General features: G+C 41.0%; 2 protein-coding genes across 4 annotated transcripts; one reads left to right on the top strand and one right to left on the bottom strand.

The window, feature by feature from the left end:
• The first annotated feature begins 422 nt into the window (after positions 1-422).
• LOC131666960 (transcriptional activator protein Pur-beta) lies at positions 423-11,760 on the top strand. 3 transcript variants are annotated; one of them, XM_058940088.1, is made up of 7 exons: positions 423-958; positions 1,453-1,503; positions 4,315-4,433; positions 4,532-4,634; positions 5,001-5,131; positions 5,342-5,569; positions 6,320-11,760. In XM_058940088.1, the coding sequence occupies exons 1-7, from the start codon at positions 922-924 to the stop codon at positions 6,572-6,574; spliced, it is 924 nt and encodes a 307-aa protein (XP_058796071.1). In that variant the 5' UTR covers positions 423-921; the 3' UTR covers positions 6,575-11,760. The 3 variants fall into 3 exon arrangements, with proteins under 3 accessions (XP_058796071.1, XP_058796072.1, XP_058796073.1); XM_058940089.1 differs by having other exon boundaries at positions 424-958; positions 5,001-5,119; XM_058940090.1 differs by lacking the exons at positions 423-958; positions 1,453-1,503 and adding an exon at positions 2,969-3,113.
• A 152-nt stretch (positions 11,761-11,912) lies between these two features.
• LOC131666959 (uncharacterized) lies at positions 11,913-13,806 on the bottom strand. Its single transcript, XM_058940087.1, has 2 exons — positions 13,420-13,806; positions 11,913-13,352 (listed from the first exon to the last, which is right to left on the bottom strand). The coding sequence occupies exons 1-2, from the start codon at positions 13,630-13,632 to the stop codon at positions 12,492-12,494; spliced, it is 1,074 nt and encodes a 357-aa protein (XP_058796070.1). The 5' UTR covers positions 13,633-13,806; the 3' UTR covers positions 11,913-12,491.
• Between the last annotated feature and the right edge of the window lie 4,264 nt (positions 13,807-18,070).

Here is an 18,070-nt window from a genome sequence, read left to right as displayed (position 1 = left end):
AGAGTAACGCCGTGCCCGATCGGACAAGTCCACACACTCCCACGTTCCACTGGGTACTGAAACGCTTAGTAAAATCTATGTATGTAACTAGAAGCCAGTGAAACTTTGCATCTGGGAAGTACCTAAAAAAAAACTCGTGAGTATGTGAAGCAAGGCTAAGAAAAAGTATGAACGAGAGTGTAAGAGGGCAGTGGAAACAAAAATGTTGGAGGAAGCAGACGACGCGCGCGCAGCCGGTCTCTGTTCTGGTCTGGCGCTATCGCCGTCCACCGAGCTAGCGCGAGTCGATGGTAGTTGCTGCTGCTAGCAAAGAGAGAGAGAGAGAGAGAGAGAGAGAGAGAGAGAAGAGAGAGAGAGAAAGAACAGACGAGACGGTGGATTGGTGGCTCCCTCTAGACCAGGCTCAGCCCGCAGGCAGGCAGCAGTAGAGCAGCAGCAGCAGCACGGCAGCAGAGCGAAGTCAGAGCGAGCGAGCGAGCGAGCGAGCAGAACGTAGAGCAGCAGCCTGGCTCGGTGTGTCGGTGTGGTGTAAGAGTGAGAGAGAACGAGAGAGCGCGCGCGAGAGAGTGCTGGAGTGGCCCACTTCAGACGGGGATGGCATCGGCTCTGTAGTTTCGGTCGTGCGGACTGCGTTGCTGGCTGCAGCGGAAGGTGACGGAGTGGTGCGTGCGAGGACGAGGAGAGTTGTGTACCAGACGGAGCAGCGAGTCCAAGCGGAGCCAGGAGGCCGCGGGAGGCGTATGCATCGAGGAGGAGAGTGAGCGAAAAGGAGCGCGCGCGCGAGAGAGACAGAGAACGAGAGTGAGATAGAGGAGGAAGAAGGAAGGAAGAAGGAAGGAAGAAGGAAGGATCGCCGAGGAAAACGGAACAGCGCAGCAGCGGCAACAGCAGCAGCGTTAGTGTTGAGTGCAAGCAGTAACCATGTCCGACCGTGAAAGTCTCGACGAGCAGCCCCAGAGTGAGTAGAGCTTCTGTCAGTTTCGACGCAAAAAAGACGAGGGCAGTCTCGGTCAGTCTTGCTCGCTCGCGCTAGCGCGGACGATTTCAAGATGGCCGGCATTGGCAGCGGTGGCGGCGGCGGCGGCGCGAGGAACGACGGGAACGTCGTGCCACGAGAGAGACAGAGCGACGGGCGCAGAAGCGCGGGGAGGGAGCGGGCAGGCACCAACTCGACTGCTTCCTCGACGCGGCCGATACCAATCTTCCTGGCCTCGAGCTAACCCTTTCCGCCGCCGCAACAGCTGTCAATGCCTACGCGAGCATTCTCCCTTTTTTTCTGCTTTTCGCCTCTCTTCCCGCCCGCTTCCGCGATAAACTCGCGCGAGCTCGCTGCGAGCCAGTCGGACACGTGCCTCTCTTTTCGCGAAGACAACGATGCTCGAGATTACGGCCGCGGACGCGGTAAATCATTACTGTCGTTACACATCCGTCTGTTTTGTCCCTATGTTGCAGAGTATGGCAACTCCGGAGGCATGGACGCCGCCGGCGCAGACTTCGACTCTGGTGAGTACTTATACATGCTCCCCCTGGAAGCCCAAACCAGTTACTCGCATGGCAACAGCCGCTCTCTCTCTCTTCTCTTTCTCTCTCTCTCTCTCTTTCTCTCCTCTTTCTCTTTCTCTCTCTTTCTCCTGTCTCTCTCTCTCTCTCGCTCTCCCCCCCCCCCCTCTCTTTCTTTCTCTCCCACGGTGTGTTGCTCTTTCGCGAGCGCGTGACTATTAATACAGGAACAGTCCCCGAGGAGAAACTTGATCTAGAAAAAGAATTCGAAAAATTGCCGAGCAAGAGGGTGTAAAAATGGAGCGGCTTATGTGCGTGTATGCGAGAGAGAGAAAGAGAAAAAGAGAGAGAGAGAGAGAGAGAGAGAGTGAGAGACAGAGACAGACAGTAGTCAGCTGGCCGTGACGTCAGGGTCACGTGGTGCTTAGCCCGGCCGTCACGTGGCGCCGCTGCTGCCGCCGCCGCCGCCGCCAGCATTCCTCCCGCATGACGGCGGGCTCCATGAATGACCGCGCGTCACCGATTTCGCGGACTCCCCGCGCACGACTATCGCACTCCGCCGATGTGTCATCGATGCCGGTCACTACTCCACGAGGGCTGCTTTTCCCACCGCAGTTCCTATTCGACTGCCGAAGCCGCAGCAACGCGGGCAAACAGTTTTTGTTGTTTAATTGTTTTTTTTCTTTTCTTATTCTTTTTTTTTTCTTTTCGTGCCGGAGAAGATTGGTTGCGAGCCCAGGGAGGCTTTATTTGCAGTGCTTGGTTTTATGACGACAACACGGACAGTTGTAGTGCGAGCAATTTCGCGACTGGCTCCGATATGGTGCTAACTTTCTAAACATCCTTTGTCTTACATCCGTGATATTATCAGACGAATGTAACATTTTGTCAATGATTTGTGATTGCATGGATTTTTAATTTAGCGTAGCGTATAAATATAAGTTCTTGTCCACTTATTGTAATGTGTGATCCACGTCATTCACGGGATTCCAATTTTAATTTTGGCTCTGTTCCGATGATAAATTTATTCGACAATAATTCGCGTGATTTATAAGTGATAAGAGTCTGTAAGCCACTCACAGCGGATTGTAATTCAGCAGCCCGTATCAAAATCACATCAGACGCGGAATTAACCAATTTCGATGAGTAATACCGGGAGCGAACTGTCGCTTTCGATACGGAACGTCTTGCCGGCGAAAAGCACACTCGCACTTTTGTCAAAGTAAATTAGTAGGTTAGTTCACAGCCTTCGAAAAGGCGCACTTGTCGAACCTATAATTGAGCGCTGCAATTCAGCCTCCATTGATCAGCTGCGTGAAAAGTTCACCGGTCGTCGTCTCGTCGAGAAACCGTGACGCAAAAAGAGATAGAGAGAGAGAGAGAGAGAGAGAGAGAGAGAGAGAGAGAGAGAGAGAGAGAGAGAGAGAGAGAGAGAGAGAGAGAGAGAGAGAGAGAGAGAGAGAGAGAGAGAGAGAGAGAGAGAGAGAGAGAGAGAGACAACGGCTGCGGGGAATTCCAAAGCGAGCGGTGCTGAGCGGTTGCGATGTCGCCGAGCAAAGTTACGTACGAGTGGGATGACACCATGGACAAAATTCAGTACTGGCATCCGGAAGGTACGCCTCACGCCATCCTCAGCGCAGGGTCCTTTGTGTATCCGTGTACTCGCAATGCTCGAGAGCTAGACGCAGAGAGTGAGAACAGGTCGCTGATCTCCTCGGTGGTGGCGCAGCTGTTATTGATCGCCGCCGCAGAGAGAGAGAGAGAGAGAGCGAGCGCGAGAAAAAGGATTCCTTCCACGACCGGAGGAGGATTTCCTTTGCTTCTTTATCCCGTCGCACGTGCGTGCGGGACTGCCGCTAATTAGGCTTGCGTAAGGCTGGCGCTTGCTCTCGCGCAGCGATCGACGCGGTCCCGATCACGAGCGCCTCGCGCGAGTTTCGATGGAGAAAAAAAAATAATATATATAATACAAGCGACAGTCCAAGACTTCGGAGGCACGTTTTTTCCGCCGAACACGGACGCGCGCGCGCGCGCGCGCACGATAACCTACGAATTTGCCCGAATACTCCCTCCTATTTTAGAATGTCGAAGCCCATGCCGATCGCACGAGAGTCCGCTTGCGCCTCTGTGCCGGCTCCTCCTCGACGTGGAATCCTCGCTGACCGCGCGCCAACGCAATAACTTTCACACGTGCGCTTGGCTTGTGTTGTTGCCGCTCACGACGCCGGCCATCGCTCAGAAATTGGCTCCCGTTCGAAAACCGTAATTAGTCTTCGTTCGGCGCTCGTTGAAAATTCACGATCCCGAAAGAAATAGGTTAATCGCGCTCCCTACGGTTCCGTCGAGGATTGATCTTTTTTTTACCTCATTCCTGTGTTTATACGAAATCGCGGTGATAGCCGAACAGAAAGAATGTTTCACGGCTTCGGCATTTCGCGCAGTCGTGCGATCGTTCGTCTCAGTTTGAAGAAAAAGTGTCAGCCGCGAGTTTACTCAACCGAATGGACAGGCGTTAGATATATAAAAGAAGCTCAGGTTCGTTCGTCGATTCACTTATCTAATGACATAACTAACATTGTTATTATCTAATACACTGGACACAGTCGTTGTTGCGAGCATGAATTACGTTTGTCAAACAAATTCCTTCAAGCCTCATATACGATCGTCCGCGTCAATTAGCCACCGGCATAATCCTTATCATCGCCTTCGTCGTCGTCATCGTCGTCGTCGGTCAACCTAGAATCGAAAACACCGTGCAACACACTGACGAGTCCATTTTTTCCTCTTGTTTTTGTTGCCGCCTGACGTTTCTAGGCCAACAAGGCCAACAGGGAGAACAAGAACTGGCCACCAAGATGCTGCAGATCCAGAGCAAACGATTCTACCTGGATGTGAAACAAAACAAGCGCGGCAGGTTTATCAAAGTCGCTGAGGTACGTATCGCGCCTCGCTGGCGTGTTCACTTTCAATCCGCGTTTGCATGTCGCCGCTCACAGCCCACCCACTTTTTTTTTTCTCTCTCTTTGCGCAGATCGGAGCCGATGGCAGAAGAAGCCAAATCTTCCTGGCACTCAGTACCGCGTCAGAGTTCCGGGACTACCTCTCGACATTTAGTGATTACTACGCATCTTTAGGTACGTTTTGCGTTGCCGGCATGTTACAGCTCGGACTTGCGAGCAGAAGGTCGACCGGCCGATTGAATAACAATTACGACACCAAGTCGTTTGACGTCGTTGTCAAGTGGTGTCGTCGACACGAGGCGCGGGCTTTTGCTATCTCGAGGTCGGGCTTCGTCGGCCTAGCACACGCCAGTGCGGCGGGAAAGTCGAAAAATCGATAGGCATTCTGAAAAGCTCACGGGCAAAAGCGCGCAGCAGAGTTATAAGTAGAGAATGGTTGAATCCGGTCAGACGCGCATATCGATCCGTCACACATTCGTAGTGCGAGCGGCAGAAGTGGCAGCGGCACACCAGGCGCTAATGAATAATTGTCCATTGCAGGACCGCCAAACCCGGAGAACGTACCTGACGACGGCAAGCTCAAGTCGGAAATGATGGTCAAAGACAATAGGCGATACTACCTGGACCTGAAGGAGAACTCACGCGGACGTTTCCTGCGGGTGAGTCACCCTGTATGTACCGAACAGCAAATAACTCTACCGTCTTCTTACTCTGTCAGTCGTCAACGCGCACGCACTGACACATCTGTCTCTTAGCTTTGTACCTCTCGCTTAATTTTTCCATTGACCGTCAATACTTCAATCAAGCCCTCCTCGCGAGAGGTCCAAATCCGACTTAATCGTTCGCGCGCGCGCGCGTGTGCGCCTTTGCGAACGTTGCAGGTGTCGCAAACGATAACACGTGGCGGCCCAAGGACGCAGATTGCAATACCCGCCCAAGGAATGATCGAGTTCCGTGACGCTCTCACAGACCTGCTGGAGGAGTTCGGCACCGACGACGGTGGATTCAAGGGAGATCTACCCGATGGCCGTTACATGCGCGTTGACAATAAGAATTTCTACTTCGACATCGGCCAGAACAACCGCGGCATCTACATGAGAATCTCCGAGGTGCGTATGCGGGTCAAGTTTAATGATTTGCCCCGCCAGCGATGGGAGGAGTCCGCAGCTATGCGGTGTTCCGCTTTTCATCAAGCTTCCAGTCATTTCGTCTCTTTGTTTTTCTTTTTTTTTTCTCTTGGTTTTCCTTTTTTTCTTTCTTCTCCAATCATCTGTCCTTGGCATTTTCTTAATATTCAATTCAATTCGTGGATAGTATTTTTTAAATATTAACTTTTATTTTGATATTCTTGCAATCTGTTAATAATGTGATTTGGGAATAATTCAATCTAAGAATATATACGTTCTTTCGAGTCTATTTAGACTGTAAACTTTAAGAAAACTTTGTTCTGTTAGTTTTAAAAGACAAGTTTAGACTATCATGCTGTCTCAAATGAAATGTACTCTCCTACAGTCTCGTTTTATTTTGTGCGCATGCTCGTGCGTTCTATTTTAGTTTCATAGCTTCAAAATAAAGTGCTATTTTTCGGTGCACGTTGACAGACCCGTCAAAGCTTGGAAAGACTTGATTTCCTAAGATTGTTGCTCATTATATGAATGCAATAACCCAATTTCACTTATGAATATATTATCATAATTTGTTTGGGTTATTTGAAATACAAGTAAACAAATGTACATCAAAATTCTGAAAAATTTACAAGATTTACTATCTATATGTGTAAATTAATTGACGGGCAAATGTAACTTTCAATGCGTGATTTAATCAACGTGCAATATTCTTAAGTGACAATTAATTTGCAGGTAAAAACCAACTTCAGGACGGCTATAACAGTGCCAGAGAAATCCTGGGCAAAGTTCCGTGACGTGTTCGCCGACTACTGCGAGAAGATGAAGGAGGGTGGAAGCAGCGTTGCAGGCGGTACTTCAGGTGGCTCATCGAGCGATGGCCAGAAATCGCAACAACAGCAAGCCCAAGGGGCGGCGCAGGTATCGTCGCCGTCACAGCAGCAGCAGCCTAATCCCAATCCGAACCTAGACTCGCCTCTAATCAAGTGAAAAAGGCTTTAACTTAACTCGGACTCTGGATAACTTTTTCAACAAACAAAAAAGAAAAAACAAACAACACACACTCTATAGAACTTCAGCTCGTTCATCTGACAACAAAAAATAATAATCAGCAACATCAAACAACTAGAACAAAAATCGTTATGCGTAACTAAGCAAAAGAAAAACAATAATGCGCATTAGAGAATCTTACACACTGAAAAAATGAAAATAATTGATCTTCAAACCAAGCAAATGAAAAAGGAAAAAAAACAAAAAAATAATGAAACTCCGCACCACGTCGTCGTCGTGGTCGCCGTGATCATTCTGCAAAGCAGAAGCGCTAAGTGTGTGCGACGAAACGATATCTAATTTCCTGCTGCCCCTTGTGTAAAACCGGTCGTGCCCGGGCACCTTTGAAAGGACTCGCGCGACCCCGTGATTTTCTCGTTCTTAGGACGGTCGATTATGAAACAAATAATTAAAAAAAAAGATAAAGTAAAATAAAAACACAGTCTTGAGAAGATGCAAACGCGCGCGTGCGCACACACGTATGTACTTCTCTAGACTTCCTTCCGTGTGTGAATAGGCGCGCGTCGAACTACATATATGTGTGTGTATATATTATTGAAACGACGACGAGGCTAGTTGGAAGAGAAAATTCTTCGTTTTCTTTTGAATCACTGATCTTTCGAGGTTACGCGTGCTTGAGAACAAACAGAAAAAATTAAAAAATACAAAACATCGTGCATAAAAATTCCAAGTCCTAGATGGATTTAAGAGTTGCCATCGAGTAACTAACGTTGTGAGAGATGCCCTACTGTTCATTTCCTCAGTATATATACAGAAAGAAGCATGCGTGCTCATATTCAATTAGTCCTCGTTTAGATTCCACTCCTTCAATGAAAATTCTTTCTTCTATATATATTTCTTTCTCTCGTTACGTTTTTTTTTAGCCGAGCACTTTTTTAATTGTCACTTCCATTTTCGCGCCTTTTCTCACCGGTCTGCTGCTTGTTTTCGCTCTCGTCAGATGCATTTTCTTTGTTCGTCATTTCTTTTCTTGTCCCAGTCCCCTTTTCGAGAGAGATTTTGAGAGATCCTCGTGATGGGAAATGGACCGTAGTGAAAGTTACGTTTATCAATTGAATTTGATCGTTTAGATTTTATGGAATAAATAGTTGTTATTGATAATGACGATCGCATCGCCCTGGAACAGAGCCGAGCATCGACCCTTTCAGCTTCGCTCTTTGCTCCTTTGATCCTGATAGAATTTTCAACGAGATTGAGATAAGACGCAAACAAAAATGCAACATGTAATCGTACATGGTATAAATTGAACCATTTAAATAATTGTTTTATTGTAAGAAAGATGATGGTAATTAAATTATATTGTAAAATGACGAGCCTTTAAGGCTTTTTACGATTTAACGAAACAAGAAATGCGTTCGGACGTGTCCTTGGTTTAGATATTGTATATTCCGTGAGAGACGGGTGGCTGCTGACGAAAAGGGTGGCTCTCGTCCCTTTCCTAAGCGACTGTTGATCGGTCCTGTGTGACACACCGTATATTCGTTAGCAAAACTTGATGAATTACGTGAAGAATAAAAAAAAAGATAATGAAACAAATGAAATAATGACGTCTCTATTAATTAATAATAATGAAATAATATATAAGAAATAGGGAGAAAGATGAAGAGAAGCTAGACCCATTAAAATCTATATGATATTTACATTATATAACGTTAATTATGTTGCGCCCCGTTTAATAAAATGATGATGATAAAAAATGATGATAACACTGCAGGCAGAGAAAGTCACACGTGCACACGTGCATACACTGTGTATATGCAGCGACGTTTTACATATATAGTCTATGTACACCGTGTGTAAGTACATCGACACGATTGATGAAATTAACGACTTGTAAGGACGAAGCACCCACTCTACTTGATACACACATGGACACACTACAGACAGACATACACCTGCACACACACATACGGAAGTTGCGTACCTAATTTACGTTACGTTGCGAGGTCGGTTCACACTCGACTTCTTGCATATTAGGTATGTATTATACGAAGGCATATTAGGTATTTATATAGAATCTATGTAACTGTATAATTATAACGAAATGCCAATGTCTGGCGGGACCCAGAAGAATTGGCATTCCAAAATTTCATCGACGTGTAGCGCTTACGTGTAAAACTCCTTTTTGTATGGGTGAGCGAGCGACTTTGAGAAAGACAAACAAATTATTTTACTATAGTTTTATCCTCTTTTGCGAGACACGATCGGTCGAGTAACAAAGCCAACAAATGGGTATTGTTTCGGATTTTCTATCTTTTCACGCTTGTAACGGAGCAGTTGAGCATCGAGTAAGGCGCTTCTTCTGGGTCCCTCATTTCGGATGCAGGAAGATAGATGACAGGAATCACTAAAGACGAATGCTTTCGAAGAATCATAAAGTAAATAAATAGAGAGAGGTGGACGGAAAAGCGCATGATGAAGTACGACGAATAAATAAGAAAAATAAATGCAGAGTAACATAAATGCAGAAAAGTGTATTAAGAGAGCTGGTTGTTAGAAATAGTTTGGTGTTTCGTTTGCTGTTTTAACGACGGTTGATCATCGGCCGTTGCCGATTTGACGTCTAGAAGTGAGATAAACAAAAAATCTAATAATAATAACAAAAAATGATAACCGAGTGAACAAAGAATGTGTTTCACGATTTAGTCGACCTATGCTTGTGATTGACAATGGGATAATCATTGCTGTTATATTGCAGTCACTGCTAAAGAAATGATTACAATTACGAGTCGGGCGATAATCTCGCGCAGTTGCGATTGAAATTTTCGCGACCTTTATAAGAAGACAATTATATCGCCAAAACAAATGATAAAAATATACGAATGATTTTTTCAATAAAAACCACACGATGAAAAAAAAAAGAAAAACCAAAACAATGTTATAAAAGTCTTTCCCTTTACATCACTACACAGACACATCGCTTCTCGCGAAATTTCCATCGTTCTTGTACGAGACTCGACTCGATCCTGCGATTATTTAGGTTATATTGTCATTAATTATTAATAACATTTTTAATTATTATTGCGATTTATTACTATTACTATTACTATTATGATTATTGCTATTTTATTAGTCTCGTTATTATTATCAATAGATTACCAGCTGTGACCTACTCGATATAGAGGAAGAAATCGCCACGAGGCTTTGAAAGCCGACATTTGACCCTATATATATATATATATCATATGGATATACATATATATATCCATCATTCTTTCCGATATATTCCTAAACTTGATTGTTTATCTCTTTTTCTGAATGATACGAGTAAAATATTTTTCACTTATTAATACAAAATTTTACCGTTCTTTTTTTACATGAGACTATGATATATAAACATAGTATATTATTATAAATGAGAAGATAAAAGAAAAACTAATGCTGGTCACATTAATTACTTTCATCCCTCTTACTCAAAACGACAAAAGCATGAAATGGCTCATCGTTCAAGCGCAAAGTTCAACTTTTTGCGCGAGAATATTTGAAGTCTTGTTGAATGGATGTGTGTCACGGTGTTGGGCGATTCAGCAGGTTTTTGAATATACAATCCTTAAGTGTAATTCACTTTCGAAGAATATCGATATCAGCATAATATTATTGTTACACGATTATCGAGTCATTTTTATCGATATAAAAGAAAAGAAACTGAGCATGAGAAAAGACAAAATATATAAGTAACGATTCAAACAAACATACACACAAAAATGTAACGTCGTAATGGAAATACAAAAAAAGTATATTATATATAAATATATAATTCACGTCTTTCGAACTTCTTCGGATAGACACTTCGCCATAGCTCGTAATATTTTAAATTATCAAACAGATGCGAGAAAGATAATTAAATTTAATCGCGTGGGCGAGAGAGCACTGAGAGGTGCTGTTTCTGCAATTTTTTGCCATCAAATACGTAAATGTATAAGAGCGAACAAGCCTCGCATTTGTAATTCGAAATAATTCTTCCGCTCGTGAAAAAAAAGGGAAACTCTCACGTTAACTCCACATCGATTTGAATTATTAAAATATATAGGCGATACTAAAAAATATACAAAAGGCGTAAATGTTGAGTGTTTTTTTAAATTCGTTCGAATGATTTACGTGAGCAACAGTCCGCGGAGCAACGAGAAACTAGACCTGACATGTGATCTTTCGCCCATCTCTATAAAAAAAAACGTAGATAGAAATAAAACAAAACAGAAAGCATGCAGAATGCCATTTATATATGAGATGATAAGGAAAATACACTTAAAAAAACAAAAAGTCGTATAAATATATAAATAAAGTAAATATATATATATATATATGCACACGCATATATGTGTATGCGTGCAAAAAAAGTATGTGTGTGTGCGTGTGTGTGTGTGTGTGTGTGTGTCCTGTATGTACGTGTGAATATTTAATGAAACATTCGTTGCGGGAATTGTAAAGTCGCTGGATTCGGATCGAATGGGTGCATTGAACACGAACAATGATTATATTAATTATATTGTCCAGTCGTTTAAAACAGAGGAAAAAATTGGTTTAATTAAGCAATTGATGCTCGCTCCATTGAGTAGATCACAAAAATAAAAAAATAAATAAATAACAAACAAAACAAACAAAAGGAAACACGAAAAGCAAAGTAGTATGTCTCACGTTCGGATTAACAAACACAAAAAAAGTTATTTCCTTGATGTTAAATGTAACAAGTTTGACATGGTATCAGAGCATTTGATTTTATAAACATTTCTATACTGTCTCCATACTTTTACTCGCCGCTTGGTTCTCATGTTCTCTCGGTATTTCCTTTCCGCAGATTCAGTTAGTTTTTTTTCCATTTGTCTCTTGTATCTTCGTGATTTCGCCATTCGTGACGCATAGAATTACATTATTTCCGCAGCCGTGTTACAGATCTGTCAAAGTGATTACTTGGTAATTTTCGTGTTTCTTTGCAAGAGGAAGAGAGTAAAAAAAAGCCGTTCACATTGCTGAGTATATCAAACCTTATTGTTTCCATTAAGGTTCCTTTAGTCATAAATGCAGTAGGAAAAGTGTAAAATTTTTAAGGACTATTTTAATTTTAGAATAATTTAAATAAAGATTAAATTTATCAATTTTTAAAACTTCATGAAGTCTGCTAATTGATTCTCGTATAACTCGTGTACAACAACACACGATTTCGCTTACTTTTTACTCTGACTTTTCATTTCTTTCCGCTCTCTTCCGTACAGTACAAGTCCAAGAAGAAGAATGACAGCAACAAGCAGCAGAGACGAATAAAGTCTCGTCCCGAAGATGTGCCAGCATCACTCAAGATGTCCACTTGCGCTTCCGCAGCGAAAGCCGCCGCTATTAATAACGTCGATAATCGGTCGTCTGCCAATTTGGAGATAAGAACAGTCAAAGCTTGACGCAGCGATTTTTCTCGCTTTTTTCTCGAAAAACGAGAGCGAGAGAGAGAGAGAGAGAGAGAGAGAGAGAGAGAGAGAGAGAGCGAGAGAGAGAGAGAGAGAGAAAGTGAGAAAAAGAAAGAGAAAAAGAGTTTGCAAATGTCGTTTTCTCACTAACCAAAACCAAGTATATGTTTCCGTTTTAACACTTGTTCAGTTTCACAAAGTTACGACAATTATGTAACTGCGCGAATCGTTAAAGCAAATCATTTTCTAACAGCATCTGACATACAATTTAAAAATATCAATAAAATAATTAAATTCTAATAAAGTTGACATTTCTTGGTAGATCTTACTTTTATTACTTTTGTTTTGCTTATCGATAAATAAACACGAGCTTTCATAGAAAATAATTTATTGTACAAACACGTTCTTTTACAAAACATACAAAATAACTTACAGTAAAATTAGTCTTGATTTATGGGTTCATCACAGCTTTCGCTCTTTTTGGATTGCGTCAGTTTGTCGAGAATATCAAAGAACTTTTGGTACTCTGGCAACCAGTCTGGAAAGTGAGATACCAAAATCAGGGCATTTGATTGGCTCTTCAAGAAAATCTCCTTCAACGATGATATAGTTTGATTTTTTGTCTTTTCAGAGTGATATGTGGGTTTTATTCTCAACAGGATCACACAGTGTTGTATGTGAGCTGGATAAAGATCCAAGGTGTCTTTATGATACTTGGTGCAATGTGCCTGAATGATTTTTAGAATTTCTTGTATAAAATCTTGAGCAGCTTGTGAATATTCTGTTTCAACAAATATATCCTTCAATTGAAGTATTACTAATTCAAAAAGTGATGGATTATCAATAATTTTTTCAAACAGTGTAACCATATCTGAGCCAAATTGATTTTTATCTTTAGAAGAACAAAATTTATTGAAATACTCTGTCATTGGTTGATAGATGAGCCAAGATTTCTGACTTTCATAAATTTTTTCAACGAGACTTGTATCTATTTTTAATTCATCACTTTTGCTTATGAGTTCTTGTAGATACCTTTTACTTTTATTAGTCTGATCCAATTTTATTATCCTTTCAATAACTCTTTCAAAACAATTTATCATTAATTTACTTTTGGTCAGACAGTTTTGCAATAATTCTGCTGCTAGGATAAGACTATCAATATTATTACAAGACTTTAAAACTTCTTCCGTCATATATTTTTTCAAAATGTACAATAGTAAACAGTATGACTTTTCAGAATCTCCAAAAATTGGTAAATTTCCAAAATTTCCTTTAATTCTACTAAAATCCCTCAAACTCTCCTGTAATCAATTGATTGAATGAAAAATCAATAGTTTAATCGTAATCTAGTCTAATTTAAGCACTCACTATAGCATTTAGTCTAACAGAGTAACGTTGATGTGCTTCCTTAGAAATTTTATACAACAAGATTCTTGTGTAGGAATCTGAAATTCTTTCAATCATATCAACAGATAACACTGGATAATCAACAACATCCTCTGGTTGATTTTGATTAACTGGTCCTGGCTTGTTTAAAGAGCCTTTGCTGTTGATTATGGCACTCAAAATCTTTCCATCCATGTTGAGCACTCAAATGGAAGCGGAAATTAATAGAAATAAAAGTTTAAGAGATGAATAAAAATACCGAAGAATATATAACTAAATCGGCGGTTTCTTCCAAAGTTCGTTCATGCATGAATACACTTACGCCAGTGCCGATCAGACGGTCGTGGTTTGCCAATACGTCACTTGGAGCGTTGTTGTCGCGCGCGATTACAAAGTCGCAAAGGGTAAGACACACAAATCCCATGATTGATTCGTTTTTATTGAATAATAATGTCCTACAATGGTAAATCTATGTATAAATGGCATTCTACAAAACAAAGAAGTCAACTGAATAACAACAGATACACCAAACAATTTTCATCGGCGAAAATTTGGGCATAGAGAAACATGCAAATACGCCCTAATTTTGTCAATTTCTTTTCATTTATTCATGTTTTCAACGAATGAAATATTGTTTTAATTTTCATAAACTTGACGACAAACTAATAGCATACTTGTTGAATCTCCCAAATCCGCAGTATTTTTCTCGTTTGATAAATAAGCATTAAACTTATGCGATATCGTATAATCACTTGGTATACATAGTTAATGGTTTTTCACTACCTTAATATTTGTCTCGGGTATACATATATCATCTCTAGTATATTTCTGTCAACACTATTTTTGTTTACCTTGCACACGTGTATTGTGCAAGAGCAGAATTAAGCTGGTAATAGGAACTGTGATTGCCTGGTGTGCCTCCGTTCACTTGGAGCTACATTATCGTTGAAACGTTATCAGAAGTACATTTAAATATAATGATTTGTAACGCGTAAATCTATTTTGTGGTCCGAGTGTTTTGGTCGTTTGTGTTAACGGTTCTATGATTGATTGTGTAATACCAGTTGATGAGTCTGTGTTTAAGTGAACGCGTCGCACAGGCCGTAAAAAGGCACGAGCTCCTAACTCGTAGACAGCCGTGGCAGCTTCTTTGATATATCTTTTGATTCTTCACTAGTCATTTACTCTAATTGAGAGCGCCACTCTGCCTGCCTACTGTTCAATTGTTTCCAATCTTACAAGCACATATTTCGTATACGTTTTCATATTTTCGTCTCGAAAATTCTTTTTCTTTCTCTTCCGCTCTATGTATATATATATCTCAATGTCTTCACAATATCGTATACGCAGTACATTTCAATAAAATTAATTCATACAATAAGTCTTATAAAATGTATTGCAACTTGACATTTCAATTAGTGAAACTTCTTATAATCTATATTTACCTTTGATCTAACATTCAATCAAATGATGATTCTAATAGTTTTATAATATGCATCGTATAACTAAATACTCGTACATTTTGCAACCTACATTACACCTAGTCTAATGGGAAAGAAAAATAAAAGTTAATGAAACAGCTGAAACAATAAGGAAATAAATAAGGTTAACGAAAATAAATACAAAACATAAGTAAATAAATGGTTTCCAACATATTTATTAAATCGCATTGGCAAGTTGAATAGCTTACACGCTAAAAATGGCAAAATAATAAGAACATAAGTAATTTATCTTAATAACTGCATGGGTAATGATAAAAAAACAAACAAACTTAAAATGTTTTTGTCATAGTTAAGTCGGGGAGCACTTATACAACTGATGAATAGAGATTTTATTTACACAAGATGGACAAAGAGACAAGGAAGACAAAAAAACAAATGAGAAATCAGTTGGAGGACATTGAAAGTTAATTAAAATTTTAAATAACAACTGACTGGTCGACGCTTCATCGCGTTCCCTTAAAAAAGAAAGTTTGATCTTGGCTCCGTGGAAATTGCAAAGAAAGAAAAAAATGCTCGAGAATTATTATTAATGCGCATTATGAGAATCATCATCAAATATAAACAAAAACGTGAAACGCAAGTAATGAGCGATAATAATAATGATCAGCGATAAATGTATATAACAATCTAGAAGCACCTTAAATCTTCAGTATAACGACGAATCTTAAATAAGTAACTTGACTGCGCGCATCTTCTACACTCTCTTCCACTTTAAGTTACTTGAAGGCCAAGATTCACCGTATTAATTGTTTTTTTTTTTTTCTCTTAAAAATGACAAAAGAATGAAGAAGAAAAGAAAAACCTTAACTAAACGCTCTAAAAAGAATGTTATTCTTTGAAAAAAAAGAAAATTAAATTCACGGCAAATTTTGATCCTTCCTTCTAAAAAAAAATGCAACCAAACGAATTTTGCATTTCTAGACGAATAAAGTCATTAAGCCACGTGGGCTCGTCTAAATTGCACAATAAAATATACAATTCTAGTTCACCGATAAGTGAGAGTCCTTTTTTATGAGCGATAATGACATCGGGGAAAAGATTGGAAGTACATCCTCAATTATTTCCTCCTCGTTTGCCGTCTTTACACGATTAATAATTAATTATCACTAGAGAACATTACTATGGCTTAAGAGGGATGCAGCACCGAAAGTTCAGAGATCAGGTATGGTGATGTTGATGGATAAAATTGTACTGGATCCGACGGTATCCTTCATGTTCCTCGTGTCCGTGGTGAATTTGGAGAATGTTTACATGTTTGACGTAGGCTCTTGCGGAACGAAGCGGAAAATTGTAGAAAACTGTCATTTATGAAATGTCAACCGACTAGTTTCCTAACAATCGTAAGTTTTCAGAGCCGTGACTTCTGTTAAGTTATCAACGAAAGCGCTGCAAAAAACCCCTGAAAATTGTTGCCGCAACTAAATTACTTGCCTAACTTTTTCTAATACATATTAAGAGCCTAAAACTGATACGCTCATTCTTGAGATACTAATAATATGCTATTGATAAAATTTAGATTAGAAAAAAAAAAAAAAAAAATTCGTACGAGATTTGTCGATAAACTTGACGATCCTTTACAGTTGCGTCGGAGTAGATAAAGGTATACATTAAAATGTTTAGGAAGGGCCGTAGCAAACTAAAGATTATGCGGAATACCGCTAACTTTTTGCACGTCGATCGAACAATAAGTATGAAAGGTGAGAACCTGTTGAGAACCCAATGGCGCTGGAGCCCCCTTAAGACGCTTGTCTGATTATGTTTATTGTGAATATCACGTAATTAGCTCGCGCGCGCCGACAAATGAAACGCAAAGTGTAGTCGCGCCTCGCGTCATCGTCGCACTCGAAACGCACACGCAAATGCATCGACGACAAATTAGCCCGTACGATATAAGTAAACTGACTGCATCTAAGTACATCGTATTGCATTGTAATATTGGAAGGTGTATGCGGCCGAGCATTCGCATCACTCGTCTCTCGTTGGTTGGCAGTGAAATTTCAGTTCTTGCTTTACATCGGTATTATCGTTTTGACAAAGTCGAGATTCGGAATTGATAAGCGATCGGCAAATATTATGTTTACATCCCAATACACGCTCGGCAGACGTTCTCTCCCGGCATATACACCTTGGCATAATTCGTCCACGCACTTGGAAGTTATTGTTTGTCTAATCAACGGTTTTCAGATTACTGTATTATACTCTTCAATGATAATAATAATAATAATAATAACTATAATAGTAGTAATGATAGTAATAATAATAATAATTACTTATGATATTCGTATTACGCGTCGTCGGGTACACTCGAAGATATGACCAGTATAGATAGATAAAAAAAAATTGAAACTCGAGAGAGCGCTTTCGATCACACACTCGCTCGTCGTCAACGACTGTACTCGTACTTGCTCCCCTCGCCTACTCCGTGCGCTCTATCGACGACTGTTAATGCTTCTGTGTATATCGCACGCGAAAGCGTTACAACGGAGAGTAGAGAAGACTGACGCGACTTGGAGGTAGCTGCGGCGTGGTTTGTCATGTTAAGAGTAGTACACACTGGCTGCTTGCCTGCAGCAGTATCAAAAAAAACTTCGTATAACAAACAAATTAACAATCAACACGTATGGCAGAGGAAGAGAAGTGGCGATAGGCCTCGCGCGAATCATCCGACTGCGGGGGAGTTAGTTCGAAGAATCAAAAGAGAGGGAGATAAAGAGAGAGAAAGAGAGAGAGAGAGAGAGAAAACACATAAACGGCTCTGCCTCTACAAGTAGTATTATAGTATATCACGGCCTGGCTGCTTCAGTTCTCCTGAGTTTGTCATTTGGTGCGCGCGCGAGGGCGAGCTCGCGCTCGCGCGTCCGCCGGCGAGAGCTCGCGGGGCAGATCCAGCGTCATCTGCCACTCGCGAGAAGGGACGGACGGTAATATAGAAAAAAAAAAAAAAAAAAAAAAAAAAAAATACACACACACACAAGTACGCACACGACAGCAGGCGAGCTCTCGCCGAGCGCACGCGTCGGCCGCTTGCTCGTGCGCGCGCGCTGCGTACAATCTATTGCAATACTGTTATCGACAATTGTTCATTGTAAAGGTTCAATGTGACTATTGCGGACTATGCACGGGTATATATA

Source organism: Phymastichus coffea, unplaced genomic scaffold (assembly GCF_024137745.1).
Source record: "Phymastichus coffea isolate CEN01 unplaced genomic scaffold, Cenicafe_Pcof_1.1 PCOF00062, whole genome shotgun sequence".
NCBI lineage: Eukaryota > Metazoa > Arthropoda > Insecta > Hymenoptera > Eulophidae > Phymastichus > Phymastichus coffea.
The sequence above is the reverse complement of the archived record's forward strand: the minus strand, read 5'-3'. Positions and strand labels throughout refer to the sequence as shown.

What these genes read in the sequence shown, in the direction of transcription:
- LOC131666959 (XM_058940087.1), bottom strand. Translation starts at nt 13,632, where the DNA reads ATGGATGGAAAGATTTTGAGTGCCATAATCAACAGCAAAGGCTCTTTA. An exon ending in CTGTTAGACTAAATGCTATA is followed by an intron (nt 13,353 to 13,419) that starts GTGAGTGCTTAA and finishes AATTGATTACAG; the next exon opens with GAGAGTTTGAGGGATTTTAG.
- LOC131666960 (XM_058940088.1), top strand. Translation starts at nt 922, where the DNA reads ATGTCCGACCGTGAAAGTCTCGACGAGCAGCCCCAGA. An exon ending in TCTCGACGAGCAGCCCCAGA is followed by an intron (nt 959 to 1,452) that starts GTGAGTAGAGCT and finishes CCTATGTTGCAG; the next exon opens with AGTATGGCAACTCCGGAGGC. An exon ending in GGTTTATCAAAGTCGCTGAG is followed by an intron (nt 4,434 to 4,531) that starts GTACGTATCGCG and finishes CTCTTTGCGCAG; the next exon opens with ATCGGAGCCGATGGCAGAAG.